Consider the following 21,977-nt stretch of genomic DNA (forward strand, 5'->3'; position numbering starts at 1 on the left):
TTCAAAGTTACAAAATTGCACTTCCTTCCCCCCACCTTACCAAGATCTAAATTAATAATACCAAATACCAAAACCACACAGCTTTGAAGTACTTTAAAATTATTTTGCCAGAACAAGAATATTTAGGAAGAAGTTACAAGATGGTGAAGTTGTAGCAGAGATTTAGATTTTCACATTTTAAACTACCCACCTAAAATGGTGTTATGCTCAGAAATGTGACTGTAAAAACAAAACTACCTTATTCAAAACATCTGCTTCCTGAGTCAGATACTGAGTCAAATGACTGCTTGGTTTACTGGGGGGAAAATAAGGCTTGGGACCTGCAAAAACGGGAGTCGCCACGCTGAAGGAATGATACACGAGCATAAAATGATTCAGGTGAAAAAGTAATTTTCAGGGTCCTGGCCTTTGTTTGTACTCCTGGTAACTCTGCAGGGACAATGGGCAGAAATCTGATTATATTCCTACCTTGAATTTTCGCTAGTAACTCTGGTGGCGCTACTGTGAATTTTTTACCGGTGTGAAAAATTCCGCTAAAGGCAACGAAGTTACCTTGGATTTTCTCTAGTAGGAATGAAATCAATCAGGCCCTAATTCCAGTGGATGTGCACAGTCTAATGCTCATCTTTGATTTTACAGCTTCCGGAGCACAGTGGGCAACTATACAACTGATTTGTATAAAGGAAAAAATGAGACTAATAAAAATGAAACTCTAGCTGGTCGGAATCAGTGCCCAGATCCTACGGTGATAAACTCTGTTTAGATATAGAGATTAGATTAAGGAAGTACAATTCTGAAGTTTAGTTCCTTAATCTTTTCTGTTTATAGTAGAAAATGGTGCGATGGCTACAGAAATACTAAGAAAAAGCAGCTGACAGATTAAAAAATTTTTTTTTGCTTGCTGCGGCAGCAAATCCAGGAGCCCCGAGAAACTTCAGAGCTACCCAGTTACCCGAATTAGCAGTACACACATTGACAAGGGGGTGACTTTAGAAGATGCTCTCGTGTATATAGAGCACGGTGCTATTTCATATCAGACAAAGGGGATTGGCATAGGAGTTGTGATAGCAGCCCTGGTATGTACGCACACGGCAAAGAGAGGATCCCAATAACTGTCAGGCAAAAAGTGTATCCTGAAAATGGATGTCCACAAATGTGTAATGTTTCCTTATCGGAGCCCAGCTTCTCACTCAGGGCTCCAAGTCTGGCACGTTTATAATGCAATGCAAGTTCCTTTGGATCGTTCTGGCATCTTTCTTACAGGTCCGAATTTTTCATCCGTACTGGGGTGGGAATGGGCTTCAAAAATGCTGGTTTATTTTAATGTTCTGGAAAATGCATCGAGCTATCACGCTAGTATAAAGTAAATAATCGTAAAAGCCTTTATAAACCAAGAAACTGACACAGCACTGGGGTGCCCTACATAGATTTGGCCCAATCATAAGAGAAAAGCGTTATTTTACGGGAACTGACACAAGCCACAAAACTGCAGATCAGCATCAACAAGATAGGAGAAGAAAGGCTCCGAGAATCCTGCTAATAAGATTCCCCCCCCCCCTCTAAATCGTCAGTTTTCAACCTTTTCTACCTATGGCCTCAAAACTATCCCTTTTCCTTCTGCACCCCCCTTAAATCCATCCACGCTTCTCTCAGAAATCCAGATCCTAGAATACCTTGTGCTGTTTCAGTGAAGCAGCTCGCATTTACTAGCAGGTATCATAAAATAATATCTGAGATGACCACAATATTGCCGAACAAATGCTGATCACAGAATTATATTTGATTAACCTAGTTACTTCACCTCTTTACTGCCGGGAAAAATATTTTGTTGAAGCGGAAGGGACAAAAAGAAAATTATACTTTTTGATGAAACCTTACTTCCTGTAGAAATTTTTCCATTTCACATTAAACAATTTAGCAACCCCAATTAACTGGTCTAAGGGTTTTATTTTTCTGCCTCTCTGTAAAACTGCACTGAAAAAATAATTTGGAATAATGATGAAAACAGACCTAGTTGGAAGCTGCAATTATACCAAGTTAAACTGTTTTGGTTATACCCTAAACAGAAAACAATCTATTTTACTATTTAAAGTGTCTTTACTTACCAGCAAAGTGATATAATTTTTGTTTGCTGTGATAGGTGAACATGCAAATAAGGGAAAAATGTGCCCCCCTTTAACAATGGATAATTGAAATATTTTCTCTTTGCTGTTTTCTAATATAGCAATATATTAGTGTTAAATCGGATGGATGGGTCATGGTTTTATGATAAATTAGTACGCAAGGGCTTTCTTAGTCTCTGAATAAGTAACTGAAAGGATGGATTTAGCCTGTATGGAAATAGCTTGACTAATTTTAATAAATCTAAAAAGAACCATGATAGAGGATAACTTTGGTAGAGCTATAATACGAATATAATATAAGCAGGTGAATGGCAATTATTGGATGACGGATGCTATGTAACTATCTGAGAGCGCTTTACAAACATATAACTAATTAAGCCTCCCCACATTCGGTAAACCTCGAACGTAGACGAAGAAGCAGAGAAACTGAGGCAAAGGGCGATTGTGACTTGTCCAGGGTCGCATAAAAGGTAGGTGACATAACCAGGAAAAAACTCCTGGTCTCCTCAACCTATGGTTTAACCAATGCCAGAAAATGTTCTCTGTATTTTACCAATAGTTTCATTTACCGTACTGTATGCATTTTCTAGGTTTACTATAACATTACAGTAGTTTTATTTGAAAGGCAGGTTCTGGCCCATTACGATATTCAAGAATCTCACGCTGGCTGCGGATTAATCAGAATGCAGGGCTTTCCTAATAGCATTTTATAATATTTTTTAGGGCTTTGAAATCAACAAACTACTTATGTGCCAAATTAAAACAAATGTCCCAATTTTTAGCACAAATCCTACATGAGTGCATACAAAATAAGTAACTTTCTGCCTAATTTTCATTTACATTCATATACGCAGGATTTGCTTTAAAATGTAATCAGCCATTTTGTAAACTTCTGGATCTATCTGGTTCGGTAAGTGCTTTTAGGAGCAGTTCCATGGCACTGCTCCAGGGAGTTAGAGCCGAAGCCCTGTTGGAGTTGGGCCCTGTGTTATTTCTTTTCAGTCGGTTCATTGCTTTTTATTTCCTCCCGGATCTTTCCCTTTCTGATAAAACAACTAAATTAGAATCATTCTAATCCAGATGAGGAAAGGGCAAAGATCAGTGCAGCTGCTATATTTTCAAATGGATGTGTCCAATTCTGCCCTCAGACACACACACACACACAACTCCCAGTACCTCGGCAAGGGATATGAATGCATCTGCCTACAGTCTGGGCCCTTAATTGTTTCTCTTTTTCGAGATTCACTTTAATCTTTCCCCAGGCTTATTATTATTTATTTTAATATAATTATATTGTATAGAACAGCTATGATAGGGCCGGAGGGGGAATTCCAAGTTTTATAGCCTCAGTCACAACATAAGGTGGCCTTCTAAGAGAAAAACAATCATGTTTTGAATACCTTAGTGAACTTTTTAGCATTAATTTGCTTTTTAATAGTTTTTTTTTAAAAAAATAAATGATATAAAAATAGTTCTTTGGGGGCGCAGAAACAAAGAGCAAAACACTGCTGGCCAGAGCAGGGTTTCTGACCCTGGCTTCAGTGAATTGACTTACAGGCAGTAAATATTTTCAGGATCAGTCCCATATTTTGGTATTTATGCTTTTCAGGTTAATCACAGACGTGATGTTGATGAGGATATATTTTTTAGCACTTATTATCGCTGCAGTTGAAGTAAGGAGGCCCAACATCTAGTTTAAATATAGATATTTAAAGATAATGATGTACACTGCATTATTGCTCCTGATCAAAACCTTCCCTGTACACTGGCCTAACCAGTGCTCAGTATTCCATCAGCAGCACAGAATTATTTCCTGCTCCAAACACTGTGATATATATATATATATATAAAAATCTCCGAACCGAGGGGGCCTCTGGTTTGGATTTTTTAAAAGTGTGTTTTCATGCCCCCACTAATACCGGTCTTGGCACTTCCTATTAGACTACAGAAATCGTGTTCTTTTTCTGTTTAACATTGCTCCACATTTTATAATGCCCAGATAATCCACAGAATACTTTATGCTTATTGTGTATTCAATAAATCATAATAAACAATGCCTAAACTGCACTGTACAGGGCCAAACAGACCCTGCGAGGGCCAGTTTTCAAGTCCCAATTCAGGCAAAACTCCCATTGAAGTGCTTGAATTTTGCCTGAGTGAGCCCCTCAAGATCCTTTAGATATGAATTTTAATAATTAACTCTATGACCTGATAATCTGATAAACTGATACCTTAGTTTTGGATGGTTACACAATAACAATAACAGATATAAAACCTGGCCAATCGATTTCACTGTTAAAAATATCACAGTGAAAAGGCAAACATGCTGACTTTCCTATCTAGCTAGTCACAAAATAGTGGTGTGTGTGTATAATCGGCCATTTTCTCCCTCCAAAATACTATTTTTGGTGCCTACTCCTGAGCACGTTTGTCTCCAATTTGTCATACTTGATGGTGATGATAGGTGCACTTTCATTACTCTAGAAAAATCGCCTGTTGTATCTCATTGGAACAAACAAGGTGCCATGACGATGCCGCAATAGTTTGTGGGCGATTACTGATTGTCATGTATTGTAATGTTTACAAAATCTGCTGCTGTACACTAAAGAAAATTATAGGGGGCCAAAAGAGTGCGCCCTGAGATATGGGACCACCTCGTGCCATCAGTCCGTAAGCAGAAGTTCCTGAAATCAGTCGGGATAGTAAGAAATGACCCAAGAGCAAGAGTATCCGTGGGACTGGCGGTCTCTACACCCAACAGGTTCCTATGGGGAAGCCAGTTCCTGGCGTTGCCTGGCTCCACCGAAGCGGTTGGCAATTTTTGCCATTGACCTCCGTGGGGCCCGAATTTCACCTCCAGTCTCAAGAGTGGCACCTTCCATTCCCACCCCTCTCTGAGGTTGGTTCCTACCTGTTCTCAGCGGGGTTCCCCGGCTCAGCCCGCCTGCTGCAGCGCTTCCTCAAAACCACCACGAGGGAAAGGCGAAGGGGCCTGGATCTTGGATAAGCCTTGAGCAAGCCTTGGATGATCTTGAGCAAAACAGCCCTGACGCGTGGGAGGCTTCTCGGGCGCTTACATCGGACGGTGCATTTTATCCTCATGCCCATGCTGGCTGGGGCGCCCCTGGCAGCGCGCAGCGCTTTGGAGAGCGCACCCTGCGGGGCTCAGGTTAGTAACTGTCCACGCAGGGCAGAAGGAGCGGGAAATCTCCCCCCCCCCCTTTCTCCCCCCCCCCCCCGAAGTGCTTGAGCTATAGATACCCCTATAGGCAGGAGCCGGCCATTGCACCAGCAGCCTCGCGCTCCATTCATTTGCAGACACTTCTGCTCTTCTTCCTCTCTTCCCCCAACCCTCCCCCCCCCCGGGGGGCTCGAGCCGAGCGGGAGGGCAGTTCCGCTGGAGGGGGGGCCGCGAGGGGGGAGGGGGGCGGCCGGCTGCCGCGAGCCTTGCGCCTCGCTCCAGCGAGCATCGCCGGCTCCTTCCACCAAGTGCACGAAGGCCGCCGGAAAGCCAGCCAATCACAGCCGCTCTTTTAAATAAAGCCTCTTACGACATTATTCGTTCTCCTCTCGGTGTGTTGTTTTGCCCCCCCCCTCCCTTTTTTTTTTTTTTTTTTTCAATCGGACCCTTTTTTTGGGGGGGGGGGGCCGCCCCCCCGCCCGCCGGGCGGGGGGCGGGGGGGGGGGGGGGGGAAGGAAGAGGCGCTCCGCCTCCCCGCAGCCTCCGGCGGAGCAGGGGGGAGGGTCCCCTCCGGCCGGCGGGGCGGTGACGCAAGCCCCGCGGGACCGGCTCCCTGCCGAAGGTAGGAAGCGGCGCAGCGGGCAAGAGCCAATCGCGGAGAAAAGCCCCGAATAGCGGCCCGCGTCGCTTTGCAACGACAAACAGGGTCCGCGGCTGTCACATGGCCCCTGTGCAGGAGGCGCGGCGCCCGTTCCCTTGCTGGCTGTGCCGCTCCGCAGATCGGGCCCTACTTTTGCAGCCAGGGGTAACTAACTGCGCGGCTGATTTCGCGTCCCGCCCCACCCCCTTCAGTGTCTCCCCCGAGGTGACTTTTTAAAGTCGTGGTTCAAGACGCAAAACGCCGTTTGGGTGGCTTGGGGGCGTTTGAACGATGATCTCTCAAGCCCCGCCAGCGTTCGTGCGGATGCCCGGACTTGTTTTATTTTCGGTTTGATCCCAATGTGTCATGTTGTAGAAAAGCAAGATCTCTGTGAAGTGTCAAAACAAAGGCGCACGCAAACACCGGCCTCGCTCGGGATGGGAAGCTAGCGGTGAGGGTGAGGGGCGGGGGAGTATTATTAAAAAGAAATTGCACGCTCCGTTTCTCAAGGAAGTTAGGTTTGAGTCAATGTCGTAACCCCCCTGTGTGGGGTAAGCAAATTAAGAAGATGCCTCAGAAAACCACGTTTGATCGGGGGTTGTTTACATCTCCTTCCCAGTGGGTATTAAGGAGCATGTCGAAGGGAGTTCCTGGAATTTTTGCTGGCTCAGAAATGGCCCAGCATTCCCTACTTTACTAAATGGTGATCTGGGGGCAGCACCCACGAAGTAAATCCTGGCGAGATCGCTGATGTCTGGGGAAGATACTTTCTTCCCGTCCTTCCCATGCCGCTGAGCAGATAGAAACGAGAACTCCTGCTCCTCTCAGCGCCATTTCAGCAGAGACACAAAATGGGCTCAAGAGCCAGGCTCAGGTGCGCGAATTGGGCACTACGTAGCAGCCGCAGCCTTGCGGGTCTGGGTTAGGCCGGCCGTTGTAGGGCGATGGAGCTGTGCCAGGATAGCCTCCTTCGTGTAGACAGTTCAGTTTTCAGAAGGCCTCGCGTTTTGCAGCCTCGGCACATTCCAGACACCCAGAGAAGTGTAGTGAGCGTTTGGGGTTGGCAAAGAATGCAGGGAGCACTTCAAGGGCAGGAAGTCTCTAAAGATGATTTTTGAACATTTCTGAATTTGTTTTTATTAGGGAGGAGGACTCCAGGGCACTTGGGTGAGTTTGTTTGTTTTTAATACTGTGAACGTGGGACGGGGGAGCTGGGATGGCTCATATGTACAGAGAGTGAATATTACATATTTTCAGAGACCGCCTCCTCTGGGCTGTCAACAACCACAAAATCAATAGCCTGAAAACAAGCATTTAAAACTTCATCCAACACCTCTGGGGAAAGAATGAGTGAAAACAGGAATTTAATAAATTGGCTTTTTTTTTTTTGGCTAACAAATCCTTACAGCAATAAAATGTAGATGAAGTAATTAAACAAATTGGGCCAAATCCTGCTGCCTTGCCTTAGCAAAGCTGGTGGTCCCACTGATTTCACTAGGACTATTGGTATGAGTAAAGCAAGGAGCAGTTGACCCATTGAGTTACTGGTGGAAGAAAAAAAAAAAGCTTTTTCAATAGTTATCCATAGTTACCGGGAATACCAGTTCAAAAATGGTGGTGGGAGTGCCCCTTATCCTGGGGACGTATATAATGCCATTATGTTAGATACGTTATTCCAAATCAATTACAATGGTGTTATTTAATACAAACTATAGACATTTTGTTAATAAAGAAGCAGTAGTGTCCAAACCCTGTAATTCTATTCGAGGCAAAGAGAATGTCTGTTTGCAGCATTGGGCTCTCCTATCAGCCAACGATGCTGCCCTTGAGATAATATGGGCTCTACGTTCAGAGGCTTCAAAAGTTTATGGTAAAGGCTCGGGTACTGGTGACCTTCCTCATGTGCTATAAAATTGACCCCTTCGCTGAGCGCCAGCACAAGCCCTGGGCAGTTACTGAAGTGCCATTCCAGCCCTCAAAATAGTGGCACTCGGTTGCTGCGATAGGCTTTGTGTTTCCCCTCCGCACGGTGGTGAACGTCACCGCTGAATAGGCCCCTTGGAGCTGCTTGCGTAAGTAAGAATGACTCACACGAGTTAGACTAGCAGGATCAGCTCCCAGTTTCTGAGGTTCTTCCAGTATGTTTCTGGTTGCGGGAGAACCAGCTGCAGGCTTGGGCAGCAGCTCTAATTTAGCTAAAGAGGAAAATCAGCTGTCTGGTCATTTTACTCACGGGAATAAAGTGAGCAGAGTCTGGATTAAAGTTAGGGAAACTGTGCCCGAATTGGGGGGGGGGGGAGAGGGAGAGGAGAATTGAAAAAGAAGATAAGTGACCTCCTAACAGCCCCATAGTTTTCCCAAAAGATTAATAGCAAAGCTTCCACTTGCATCAGAAAGCATAAATAGGCCCCCAAAGGATAACTAGTGTGAAAATAATATTTAGGGGCAACACCTACCTGTGTATCAAATAGGGTTTAATCCATTGTCAAATAAATGTTGGGATACTGTGGGTCAAACCCTCTGTGTAAATCTGCAACTCTCCACTGACTCCAGGGGAATTATGGTGCCTTACACCAGCTGAGAATGTGGTCCTATATGATACACCTGCGCTTCCATCTTTGCCGGTCGAGTTTTTGCTTCAGGGGCCCTGGGGGGGGAGAGACAAAATCGCTCACCTTTTGCTCTTTTCTTTCTCGCGGTCTGTGGGAGCGATTTTCCTACCGATGCTTCTGCATAACCTCCGTTACCACTAATAAAAAAAGCCTCCTTTTCATCGAATGTCTCTACTACTTCAGAAAACACGCCGCGCTGCGAAACATGATCACGGCGACTTCGCAATGAAGTTACTCTAGCCGCGAAGATGTTTCGATACTGGGCACTCTATAGAAATGCGTAGCCAAAGTGTAGCTTTGGGCTGGATCTACCGGTGCACGGCCAGGCGGAACACCCTTGCTGCAATCCCACACCTATTACACCTCCTTCCGCCCCCCTCCCCAATCTATAGCTATGACACTGCAGGATCTCAATGAAACCTTCCACTCGCTGAGCCGGGGTTTAGACCTGGAGACATGGTGTCCGCTTTTTAGCGTGAACATCCTGCTTTCCCCACAGTCCCTAGCACACTTCTCAATGGTCCCGGGTGACTTGGGGAGTGCTCAGAGGGGGTGCGGTGCTCCATCGGAATAGCCGGGGTATGGGTCCCCAGAATGCAAGTACGAGTACATTCTGCCGTCCCCTGCCTACTCTGAAAAATGAGGAGCGCTTGAATTAGGTCTATTGATGTTTAATTGTGATGTCAACTAAGGGAAGTTAAAATTGGTGGGCACGATTATCACTGCACACATTTCTTGCTGCTGCTCCCATGGAAGTCAACGGCAAAATTTCCAGAATGGAGTCTAGAGAGCAAATACTGGTTTTAGAGGGGTTGCTAAGGAAGGTCGGGAGAGGGATCCTCTCTTTCCCCAGAGTTCAAATGAAAGGAAATAATGCCTTTTAAAAATCTCCATTAATCTTTCCCCAGAGGGAGGAGGATATTCAGTTTTAGGCCTTTGGCTGGTGAAGAGCTGGTTAGTGTTTACAAGAGATTTATTTTTTAGATGGCAGGGATGTGAACAGCAGCAATTCAAATAAGGGGCCAAATCCTGCCTTCTGATTTGCCCAGCTAATACCATCGAGATCAGTGGGATTACACATGTGAGTAAGTTGAACAGGATTTGCTCCAGATTTGTTAGAAACATAAATAAAATTTGAAGAGCAAATCTGTATGGAAAATAGTTTAACATTCACCCCTTGCAGAGGAGCTGCATAAGGCCTTCAGTTACACTTATTCCTCAGGGGTTACCGTTAGACATAGGATTCTTGCTAGCCCTCTTCACGGGGTGAATTTCATTCTGTAATGAGCAGTTGACACAGGATGTCTGATATGGATCAAGGTCATTCAAAGTCAGAAAACAGAAAGAAATTACTTTTATCATGAGTTTTTGCCTCTTAGTGTATTACCAGCTCTGTTCTATTTCCACCAAATTTCAACTCTACAAAGATAAGAGTTTCTCTCTCTTTTTGACCACAGAGATCCAAAATAAAAAATATAAAATATTGGAGTGTGTATTGCCTACTGGATTCAGTTTTCTATTTTTTGAATTCTGGGCTACAGCTTTTTGTTTTCTTGCTAAGAAATTATGCCTTTGGGTACATTACCAAAGGCTTGAAATTGCTTAGATGAATAGTCCTTTTTAAACATATTCATTCCTTTTTTTTTTCCTTTTGAAAGCTCAACTTTTTCAGTGCAATTTCTCCCTAAGATGTATTTGAGACTTCTTTCCATTTTGGGGTGAGACTTTCCTAAATTGGTTGTGAATTTACGTGTACACACACATACATACATACACACACACACAGTTGGTTCTGAATATTTTGCTTTGGGATATTGTGTGATAGTTGTTTTTTAGGGAATTAAAAGAGAAATGAAGACTCCAGGAATATCAGGATATTGAAATTTATAGAACTATTTTGTATTTTCAGTGTCAGGCAACATAGGATTTTTAAAAACCTGTATCATTCACAGTTTCCTTCTTGTGGCACTGCACTTTGTAAAGTAATCTGGAAAAAGGGTGGGGCAAGATGGCAAAGTCTGCAAAGCATACAAAAAGCATAGTTAAGTCCAAAGCTGATCGTGAAGAGTTACAAAGGGATCTCACAAAACTAGGTGACTGGGAAACAAAATGGCAGATAAAATTCAGTATGGATAAGTGCAAAGTAATATACACTGGAAAATGTAATCCCAACTATACATACAAAATGTTGGGGTCTAAATTAGATGTTGCCACTCAAAGAGATCTTGGAGTTGTTGTGGATAGTTCTCTGAAAACATCTGTTGAACTTGCAGCAGCAGTCAAAAAAGGTAACAGAATGTTAGGAACCATTAGGAAAGGGTAAATAAGACAGTAAATATCATATAATCCCTGGTACCCCCACATCTTGATTACTGTGTGCAGGTGTGGCTGTCCCATATATATATAAAATTAGAACTGGAAAAAGTACAGAGCAGGGCAACAAACATTAGGGATATGGAACAGCTTCCTTACGAGGAGAGATTAAAAAGACTGGGACTGTTCAGGTTAGAGAGATGAGTGTTAAAGGAGCACTCAAAGATGATAAGGTCATTGCAGAGAAACTAAATGAATTCTTTGCATCAGTCTTCACTGTTGAGGATGTGAGGGAGATTCCCAAACCTGAGCCATCTGTTTTGGGTGACAGATCTGAGGAACTGTCCCAAAATGAGGTGTCAGTAGAGGAGGTTTTGGAACAAATTGATAAACTAAACAATAATAAGTCTCCAGGACCGGATGGTATTCACCCAAGAGTTCTGAAGGAACTCAAATGTGAAATTGCAGGACTATGAGCTGTCATCTGTAACCTATCATTTAAATCCACTTCTGTACCAAATGACTGGAGGATAGCTAATGTGACGCCAATTTTTAAAAAAGGCTCCAGAGATGACTCTGGCAACCACAAGCCAGTAAGCCTCACTTCAGTACTGGGCAAATTGGTTGAAACTACAGTAAAGAACAAAATTGTCCAGACACATAGATGAACATAATTTGTTGGGAAATAGTTAACATGGTTTTGAAAAGGGAAGTCATGCCTCACCAATCTACTAGAATTCTTTGAGGGGGTCAACAAGCATGCAGACAAAGGCGACACAGTGGATATAGTATATTTAGATTTTGAGAAAGCCTTTGACAAGGTCCCTCACCAAAGGCTCTTAAGCAAAATAAGCAGTCATGGGATAAGAGGGAAGGTCCTCTCATGGATTGGTAACTGGTTAAAAGATAGGAGACAAAGGGTAGGAATAAATGGTCAGTTTTCAGAATGGAGAGAAGTAAATAGTGGTGTCCCCCAGGGATCTGTACTGGGCCCATTCCTATTTAACATATTCATAAATGATCTGGAAAAAGGGGTTAACAGTGAGGTGGCAAAATTTGCAGATGATACAAAACTACTCAAGATAGTTAAGTCCTAGGCAGAGTGTGAAGAGCTACAAAAGGATCTCACAAAACTGGGTGACTGGGCAACAAAATGGCAGATGAAATGTAAGGTTGATAAATGCAAAGTAATGCACGTTGGAAAACATAATCCTAACTATAAATATACAATGATGGGGTCTAAATTAGCTGTTACCACTCAAGAAAGAGATCTTGGAGTCATTGTGGGTAGTTCTCTGAAATCATCCACTCAATGTGCAGCAGCAGTCAAAAAAGCAGACAGAATGTTGCGAATCATCAAGAAAGGGATAGATAATAAGACAGAAAATATCCTATTGCCTCTATATAAATCCATGGTACACCCACATCTTGAATACTGCGTGCAGATGTGGTCACCCCATCTCAAAAAAAAAATATTGGAATCGGAAAAGGTTCAGAAAAGGGCAACAGAAATGATTAGGGGTATAGAACGGCTTCCATCTGAGGAGAGATTAATCAGACTGGGACTTTTCAGCTTGGAAAAGAGGCAACTAAAAGGGGATATGATAGAGGTCTATAAAATCATGAGTGGTATAGAGAAAGTAAATAAGAAAGTGTTATTTACTCCTTCTCATAATACAGGACTAAGGGGCCACCAAATGAAATTCATAGGTAGCAGGTTTAAAACAAACACAAGAAAGTATTTTTTTATGCAACGCACTGTTAACCTCTGGAACTCCTTGCCAGATGCTGTTGTGAAGGGCAATACTATAACGGGGTTCAAAAAGGAGCTAGATAGATTAATGGAAGATAGGTCCATCAATGGCTATTAGCCAGGATGGGCAGGAATGGTGTCCCTAGCCTCTGTTTGCCAGAAGCTGGGATTGGGTGACCGGGCATGGATCACTTGATGATAACCTGTCTGTTCATTCTCTTTGGGGCACCTGCCATTGACCACTGTCAAAGGACAGGATACTGGGCTTGATGGACCTTTAGTCTGACCCAGTATGGCCATTCTTACGTTCTTATGACTAAGAGAGGATCTTACAGACATCTATAAAATCATGAATAATGGGAGAAAATGAATAGGGAAATACTATTTACCCTTTCACACAATGGGTGTCCATTGGTTCTTGCAATGAAATTAATTGGCAGCAGGGTTAAAACAAATATAATGAAGTACTTCTGCACACAAGGCACAGTCAACTTGTGGAAGTCATTGCCTGGGGATGTTAAGGTCAAAGGTATAACTGATCTCAAAAAAGATTTAGATAAGTTCATGGAGAATAGGTCCATCAATGGCTATTAGCCAACATACTCAAGGATGCGATCCCATTTTTTGGGTGTCCCTAAACCTTTGACTGCCTGAAGCTTGGACTAGAAGGGATGGATCACTTGATAGTTACCCTGTTCTGTTCATTCCATCTGAAGCATCTAGCACCTGTCACTGTCAGATAGGATACTGGGTTAGATGGACCATTGGTCTGACCCAGTGTGGCCATTCTTATGTTCTTAATCTTTGTGGGACACACTGTAAATATTTTATTCCTATAGTGACTTTTAACATCTTACATGATTTCGCCTGATGGTATAGTCTACACCTTCAGTTGGTAAGTGAAAACATGAGTCTAAAATGCAAATAGGAGTATCCCTCATGATCTAAAACCATGTTAAATAAAATAAAATAAAATGATCATTTTAGCATTGAGCTTCAGATAGCTTCTATTAAAATCAAAGTCAACCATTAATATCAATGGGAGTTGGATCTAGCCCTAGGAATCTAAAATTCTTAGACTCTTTCTGGTTTCTATGTTTGAAAAGATGACTAGCTTATTTCCTATCCACATCTTTTGGAAAATCCAGGCACTAGGAATCTGTTTGTATTCCAGCTCTGGGAAAGAAAACTGCAACCCAAGAAATACACAAAGCTTTGGTTTCTGTCAGACTAGTAATAGTTTATTAATTTAAATGGTATATTTACCTTCATGGTTTCCTTTACAGTGGTTGTGTTTGAACGTTTATTTTTTTCAAGTAAAAGCTAATATACATATTTGTGCAAAGTAAAAATCTAAAACAAAAACAAAGAACGTGTTTCCTTTTAGTGCATTTAAGAGAACATTTCCAAGTGGCATATTTACAGTATATTATTCCTCTTTATTATACTTCATACATTTAAGAAAAATCGGACAATAAGTTATGTTCTAGGAGGAAATATTATAACACCCATTAATGTGGACTCTTCTGTAAATGTGGGGAGGGTACAGCACTGGATTAAAGATGAACAAAATTGGGTGAACCCTAATGAGTGGTGGCCACAGCCTCCCATACTGCTACCCTCTGCTTTCCAGCCGGATGTGTCAGGGTTACAAGGCGGCCCCTAGCTGTCCTGGGGGATGGTCCCCAGCTGCTGTAGACAAACCTGGTGCCTGCAGTTCAGTGCTTTGTGTGGCTGAGCAGGGCAGAGCCCCACAGAGAGCTGGCCACACGCCCGTGCCCTATGCCTGGGGCGGAGCGGCACCCCTTGCCGGCTGGGCTCGGAGGTAGCTGACCACTTGCTGATGCCGGCTCTCTACAGCTAGGTCAATGGGGAGGCGGCCCCATGTGTCCCGCAGATCCAAGCGAGCCCCGCCTCGGTGCAGCGCCACAAGGGTGTCCAGGAAACCTTCTCGCGCCGCATCGTGCACTGGGAGGGAGCCGGTGAGCGGGTCCGGCCGGTTGGGATCCGCTCCTCTCTGCAGCAGCAGCTCCGCCACCTGGGTGTTTCCCATCATCATGACCTAAGAGGAGAGGGGCAGAAGCCGTCAGTCCCTGACTCCGTGTTTGGCCAACTCCCACTGGTGGCCAAGCCTGGGTAGGGATTGAACTGCAGGATTGGGTCTCTGCAACTAATGCCAGGGTTTTTTTTCCCACCAAATGCATCCGATGAAGTGAGCTGTAGCTCACGAAAGCTTATGCTCTAATAAATTTGTTATTCTCTAAGGTGCCACAAGCACTCCTTTTCTTTTTGCGAATACAGACTAACACGGCTGCTACTCTGAAATAATGCCAGGGGTTTAACTACTGAGTTTCAGTCTGAGCCTGATCCAACTACCATTAAAGTCAATGGGATCGGATCAGGCCCGCAGGCTAATAAAACCGGTTAATAAAATGTTGATCAGAGTCAATCGCCTCCTAGGCTCTAAAGGCGTCGAATACCACAAAGGCTGCAAGACCAAGAGAAACAGGAAGCTGTTTGAAATGGCCAGAAAATCAAGTCTCAGGTCCCCCCCCAGGTATGTAAATGTGGATATTATAAATATCAGTGTGCATACAGGCGCGCACACACGTGCTGTACTGTAAATAACCCCCTCTTATTGCGCTGCACGCACAATGCATTTGGGGAGAACGCTAGATCAAAAATGCATTTAGCTTTTGAGCACATGTACAGAGAAATGCTACCGACCATTTATCTGCACAAACGTAAACCCCGGTTTTAGGAAAGTCTGAAATTTTACTAAAACGGAACGTTCTTAGGTGGACCCAAAAGGCAATCTTTACTCTGGCAAAATTCCCGTTAAGGCAAACAGAAATGTCACCTGAATAAGAAGCTGCTCATTATGAAAATACAAAATTCAAACTGGAAATTCATTTATAATACGCACAAGAACCACCACAATAAAAACAATAACTACCGCCACTCTGCTTTTTTGAATAGTAGGTATAATACAGATTTAAATCTTCCCCTCTGTATAAAAATATTGCATTTCAGTTTAAATATAATTAACTTTCCTTCAGTTTATTCCGCCCTCCCACCCTGGTGCTTAAAATAGTAGAGCATTCACTAGCACTTATACTGCTGTTATGCTTTCTGCCAGTACGATTTTACTAAAACAGTGACTCGCCTGTGTATGTGTGTTTCGTTTTAAGGGATTTAAAATACAATTTTAACTTAGTCCAGTGGCCATGAAAACACTAAAATTTCTATTGACCTTATAACCATACTAGAAAGCTCGCTGCTTTTAAAGTTAGTTTTTTATGTTGAAATTTAAATGCTGAAACATAGTGCACAAAAGTGCAGCAAATTAAATGATGCAGCACCATTTCTACTGAAGGAATATTATCAAATGCACAAATAATCTCTTTTCAGTAAAATGTTGATGATGTAATCAAAATTGTCTTTGCATCTCTTACAAAATAGCTTTTCAGGTAATTCCAATTTTGTTTTGTGCGAGAATATACATAAACGTTTGCTAAATACATAAATAACTGAACCTAAGTAGAAATCAAGATTGAGAACGTACTTTAGTTTCTAGTACTCCTGAAGGAGATTGAAATTTTTAATGTCTGCATTTCACTATATATGACATAAATAACTCACTCTAATGCATACCCCCTTTTTTTCCTGCATGATCTAATGCTTCTACGCATATATCGTTTAGTTAATGTATTTGGTCTCGGACGAAAATATTATATCACTACTCCCAGTAGTTAGATTTAAAATGAAAGGGCACCCTTTCCGAAAATGATATTTCGGCATAGATATAACAATTGTTGAAATTCGAGAATTTAAAGCACTTGGTGGGTTTGAGTCATCATGTCACAATTATAGTTACAGATAAAAACAACAGGTTATTAAAACTAAAACTGCTTTCAGAGGAGATCGTCGTGTTTGTAAAGACTTTCGGTTTTCTCGTTAAGTGAGATAAACTAGTTTTCTTCGATCGTTTCATAAGTGTGGCTTTGTTATCTACTCCTTCGGACTGTCCTCCCTCATGTAGATCACCCCCATAGAACTCAATGGGGGCTTTGTATGAGTAGGGGTGCAGGATCGGGCCCTGAAAACGACCAAGAAATACTAGAGGATCAATATTAAATCGGGCATATATTTATATCTTTGTCTAGAACAAGCCAGCTGAAGCATGCATGTCCTTTTAGCATGTTAATAATATCTGATGTTTATCTGAGGAGTCAGATTTAGTGTTTTGTGACTTTACATACTGTGTTCCTTCTACATATTTCTGCGGACACTGAGATGGTGTATCGCCATTTCAGCATTTTGTTAATCCTGTGAAAAAATGGCTAGCGTTTGTATGCACTGGATATAATTTCTCATTCCGCTTCGCCTTTTGATTTTATCGGCTATTATAGTGTCAACTTTACGCTCGCGGCAGAAGGGGTGATTTTTGGCACATGTATGACAAACAACACTCCCTGTGTTAAAAGCAGTCACAAAATGCGACACATGCTAACAAAACTAGGTTTAATTTTTTTAATCGCCTGCAGCATGATTGAGTGCATGGCGAATAAATAGCGAAAAGAACAACCGTGGAAGGGGATCGGCTGACTTTCTGAAGGACTACATTGATGTGTCGCTTTGCCACCCCCACGCTATGAGCAGTCAGCCCGAGGTGAAAGTAACAACTGACGCTCCTCGCACTTTGGAGCTGCTGTGTGTGATGATAGCTGTATAATATCTGCAAGGCTTGTAAAGGGCCCGAGTCTCCGAGGCGCTGCGTTCACTAAAACCAGAGCATGCTAACCGCTCAGCACCTGCAGTCTTTTTGATTTGCACCCTTTGTATTCCCTACCTCCCACCGGGTCTTGAGTCTCCTGCCTGGCTCCCCGTGAACCCCTCTCGCTGGACCCTGTACCTGGATCGGCGTCCTGCCGTAGGAATTGACTGCATTGGGGTCCGCCCTCTGGTCCAGCAGCTCCCTCACCTTCCCCAAATTCCCTAAGGCAGCGGCGATGGCCATGTCGTTGGCCCCAGGCTGGCCCATGCCTCTTCCTCGCTGCTGGATCTCACATCTATTAGCACCAATGTCCGGGGCACCCGTCTGGCGCTTCCCCCTTCGGCAAGGTCTCGGGGCTGGGAGGCTCCGGGGCAGCTCCAGCTCGCACAGGTCTCCTAAGCCATCAGAGCGCGGCGCGGCCGCTCCGTTGATCGCCTCTCCTCCGAGAACCCCGAGGGGCAGCGGCGCTTCCTTGGGGGGAGGTGGGGAGGGAGGCAGCCGCTCCAACGGTGCCCACCACCGGGCAGGCGGGTCTGATCTGAGCAACTCCCCGGGCTTTCTTCCTGCTCTCTCCCGCTTTGCCCTCCTCTTTCTTCTCCGGCTGCTCCCCGGCCCAGGTTCAGCACCTCCGCGGCGCCGAGCGAGAGGTGAGGTCCCACCGGCTGCCGGGACCCCGCCTCTGCGGCTTAGCTGGAGAAGCCCAGGACTTGTTTGCTTCGTACAGCTGGTGCCCCGCCCCGCCCCGCGCCTGCCCCCTCCCCGGCCCTGCCGCCCGGTACGTGTTCTGACTTGCCCGGCGCCTGCTGTCACGCACCCAGGGAAACAGCGGCCAGGCAGGGAACAGCTGGGGAGCGCGCGGCGTGAGAGCCCGTCCCGGGAGGCGCATGCGCTCCCGGCTGCCGACTGGCGTTCTGTTGCAGAACGCTGGCAGCCAAAGGTTCTGGGGAAGGAACCTTCGCCTCTCCCTCCCCCCCACGCGCGCCCGCCCCGCTTTTGCAGAGTCAGCGGAGGGCTTGCGGCTCGGGCCGTTGCTGGAGGGCGCTCCCAGGGCCACGGCGCGGGCGCGGGCGCGGGCTGGGCGGCACCCTTGCCCGCCGTCAGCACAGGCCGCTGCTTCCCTGGGCCGCGGCCCTGATCTCGCCCGCCAGCCCCACGCGCAGCAGGGAGGGGCTGGGGAAAAAAAACGACCCAACAAACCCCCGAGCCTTCATTCGGCCTTGGCAGTGGCCGGTGAAGAGCGAGGCTGCTGCTGACGGGCAGAGTGACCCTGCCGCAAGCCGCCGCCTCTCCTGGTGCCTCAGTGGCCTCATCTAGAAAGTGGGGCCAGTCCTTCCGCAGCCTCCCAGGGGACGTGACAGCCAGTCCCCGGGCGGTTGTAAAAGGCTTTGAAAGCCTCAGGTGACAGGTACTATAGATAGGCCAAAAAAAAAAAAAAAATGCATCCTGCTTTTCGCTTGGACAGTCTGGGTGGCCCAGTGGCGAGGGCACTAGATTGGGACGGGGAAGATCCAGGTTGTCTTCCCAACTCTACCACCGCCCTGTTGTGTTGCGTTGCGGAAAGCCGTTTCAGCTAACCCTGCCTCAGTTTCCCTCCCCCTCCTTATTCTACTCAAGTTTTTATCCTACCCCTTGTCCCCTGAGCTCCTTTCAGAAGTTGTCACTGCACTGCTTTGTGCCTCAGTTTACCCATCTATAAAATGTGGTTTATAGGGCTGATCTCCTTTGTAAAACGCCCTGAGATTTACTGATAAAAACCGGGATGTAAGAGCAAGATAGGATTGTTTAATAGCATATTTGTTTCTTCCCTTTCTTTACTCACCTCTCATTTGTCTTGTTTGCAAGCTTTTTGAGGCAGTTTATACAAACACATACTAAGAAACAATGTGCCTAAGGCAAAGGGGCTCCTGTATTGGTTGCGACCTCTCGGTACAATTATAGAAGTCATATGTCTCCGCCTCCCCTTCCAAATCATCCATTTTTAAAAACCAGACTTAAAGACTTTGTACCTTCCAGGTGGGTGTTGGAGAGTATGCAGGTTTCACTTTCAAGTGTCAAGATATTTGTACAATTCTTGTTTTCCTTGCCTCTGCCAATAAAAATATAGTACCTTGGCAAAACCAGCATGCTTATCAATTGTGGATGATAAAGATAAAGTGAATTCAGATAAATAGAGTGAAATATGATGACGTAGATGGCTGCTGTCATGATAAAGTTGAACAAGGCTTGTGAACCCTTTTCAGGAATCCCATAGTACTTGTCGCAGGAAGACATTTTCTTTTCTTCAAGAGTTTTATTTTTAAAAGTTCAGTGATATGCAAACAAATTATGGGTTGGCATGTGGCAGCTGGGAAGGTTGCTGTATTATATTTAAAAATATAAATGTTAGTCGATTAATGAAAAATATATAGTGTGGTATTTGGAAAGCTAGACCATGAAAGCAAATATTTTTGCATGTTGATTTCTGCAGAAAAATACTGAAAGATATGAGAGAGGAGGTGGTGGAAGCAGCACAGTGATAGTGTTGGGGGAGAAAGAGATTATAATTTAGCTCTGACTACCAGAGCATTCATCACATGGATTAGCAACCAGGCACGCATTCCTCGGTGGGAACTGCGGCAGGGATCTTTGGGGGAGCCACTAGCACCAAGGACAGCTCTCCTGCTGGCAGCTGTTCAATGTGGTTGTGCAACCCAATCCCTCTACTGGGTGGGACACCAAAAGGTAACTGGGGGCCTTAGCCCCCAAACCATGTAACTCTATCTGGATCCCTCACTCTTAAAGCTGGTCTTGTCTGTACTCTCCCTTTCATGGTCATTGGAGAAAATTCAACTAGTCCATTACTCTCTGTGAACCTCACTTTCCACTCTAAGGAGTAAATGAGACTCATGTGACAGTGGAAAAGCTACATTTAATCATGTCAGCATACTAACCATGTTGTGGGGTTGCAGGGATGCTGACAGATGGGAAGATTAACAGATCAGATGTGTGGTAAAATGTTAAGAAAGAGAAAATATCAATTTGGGCCTAGAGCCTATAATTTCCATGGCCCAGAGCATTCATCCCAGGTCCTTTTCACCTTTAGAATGAAAGGTTTTGAGGAGAAAAAAAAAATACAAAAATCCTTGTTGAATCTACAAAAACAACAAGCTCTACCTCAGAGCTTCATCACTCTTCCAGTTTTCACTAACACTTTAAGCCTTTACCTTAAGTAAGTAAAAAGAAAAAAATATTTATTTGTATTATTGATTTTCCGCTATATCCTTAGAGCCCCATTGCGCTAGGTGCTGTACAAGCATATAGTGGAAATAAACTTTAAAAGCCAGATTGTGCCCTCAACTGTGTACCCATATAGGAACATATTGAGTGTAAGAACTCCCTGATACCTGTGCATGAGCTACTTGGACATGTACACCTTTCTAAGATCATTCTTTCATGGAATTTGAATGCTACCCTTATCTTGTTCACTGCTTTGACTGTTGTCCAGTTATGGTTGTCCAAAACAGCATGAAATCACCTATTGACACACCTTTTAACTTGAAATAACTAAAACAGTGGAATAATAACTTAATTATTTTATCTCCTTGTCTCTTTATAAAGGAACATCCATATTATCAGGAAACACTTTAAGTTCTACATTATTGCCAGTAGATGATCCCAGCAATTTCTGCCAGTTATCATGAGATAGGGCTAATTCTCAGTAAAATACGGAGTAATATTTTACTTTGCAAGTAGTCTCATTGACTTGAGTGGAGAACTTGCAGGATAAAATACTACTCAGTATGAATAAAGGGGCAAACTTTATGGGTCCTTTAGGGAACTATTTTTCAATTGGTTCTTTATCTAAAAGAACCGCTATATAAATTCCATTGCTTCATCATGTGTTGTTCATTTTCATGCTCTTGGTATCCCATTCAACCTTTATTTTTTATGGTGTCATAAATTATATTTATATTTAAGTGATGGGAACCTTAGAAATAACCATGATACATATATGTCAGAACTATCTATTGAAGAAAGAACACCTTCTTCTATTTAGGGAATTAGGTCACACAGTAACTTGTCACATAGACCTCAGTTCAATGGAAAAAATATTAAGGAAAGACATTGTCTTTTAATACTTACAGATGCTACAAAGTAATTTTAACAGTAGCAGGAGTGAATATTAAAATAATTGAATAAATCTGCTAGATTTAGGGTACAACTAACTAAACTATTATTGGTTTCAGAGTAGCAGCCATGTTAGTCTGTATCCGCAAAAAGAAAAGGAGTACTTGTGGCACCTTAGAGACTAACAAATTTATTTGAGCATAAGCTTTCATGAGCTACAGTTCACTTCATCGGATCTGTAGCTCATGAAAGCTTATGCTCAAATAAATTTGTTAGTCTCTAAGGTGCCACAAGTACTCCTTTTTTAAACTATTATTGTACATCATGGGCCTGATTCTCATTTACATTCAGGCCCCTTTTCACTGCTCTAGCAGTGTAAAGGGGCCTTCACGTGGTTGTGACTGTTGGAGCACTGTAAAGGAAGATCTTAATGTAGATGAGCATCAGGCCTCATATCTGTTGGGCCCATCA

At 43.9% G+C, this 21,977-nt stretch overlaps 1 protein-coding gene and 1 long non-coding RNA gene across 8 annotated transcripts in view; one reads left to right on the forward strand and one right to left on the reverse strand.

The window, feature by feature from the left end:
- The first annotated feature begins 5,841 nt into the window (after positions 1-5,841).
- Positions 5,842-21,977, forward strand: part of LOC122460194 — a 129,475-nt gene continuing 113,339 nt past the window's right edge. For 3 of the 6 annotated variants that reach the window (XR_006281326.1, XR_006281324.1, XR_006281323.1), the window contains exons 1-2: positions 6,410-7,111; positions 15,083-18,804. This is a non-coding gene — a long non-coding RNA (uncharacterized LOC122460194). Of the gene's footprint in view, positions 6,110-6,409; positions 7,112-15,082; positions 18,805-21,977 lie in introns of those variants that run through there. The other 3 variants (XR_006281325.1, XR_006281328.1, XR_006281327.1) reach the window with 3 other exon arrangements.
- Positions 13,842-17,669, reverse strand: LOC119856231 (cyclin-dependent kinase 4 inhibitor B-like). Of its 2 annotated transcripts, XR_006281322.1 has the most exons (3): positions 17,538-17,669; positions 14,327-14,684; positions 13,842-13,975 (listed from the first exon to the last, which is right to left on the reverse strand). XR_006281322.1 is itself a non-coding variant. In XM_038403523.2 (2 exons), the coding sequence occupies exons 1-2, from the start codon at positions 17,664-17,666 to the stop codon at positions 14,403-14,405; spliced, it is 411 nt and encodes a 136-aa protein (XP_038259451.1). In that variant the 5' UTR covers positions 17,667-17,669; the 3' UTR covers positions 13,842-14,402. The 2 variants fall into 2 exon arrangements, 1 of the variants encoding a protein (XP_038259451.1); XM_038403523.2 differs by having other exon boundaries at positions 13,842-14,684.

This window comes from Dermochelys coriacea, chromosome 5 (genome assembly GCF_009764565.3).
Source record: "Dermochelys coriacea isolate rDerCor1 chromosome 5, rDerCor1.pri.v4, whole genome shotgun sequence".
Lineage (NCBI taxonomy): Eukaryota > Metazoa > Chordata > Testudines > Dermochelyidae > Dermochelys > Dermochelys coriacea.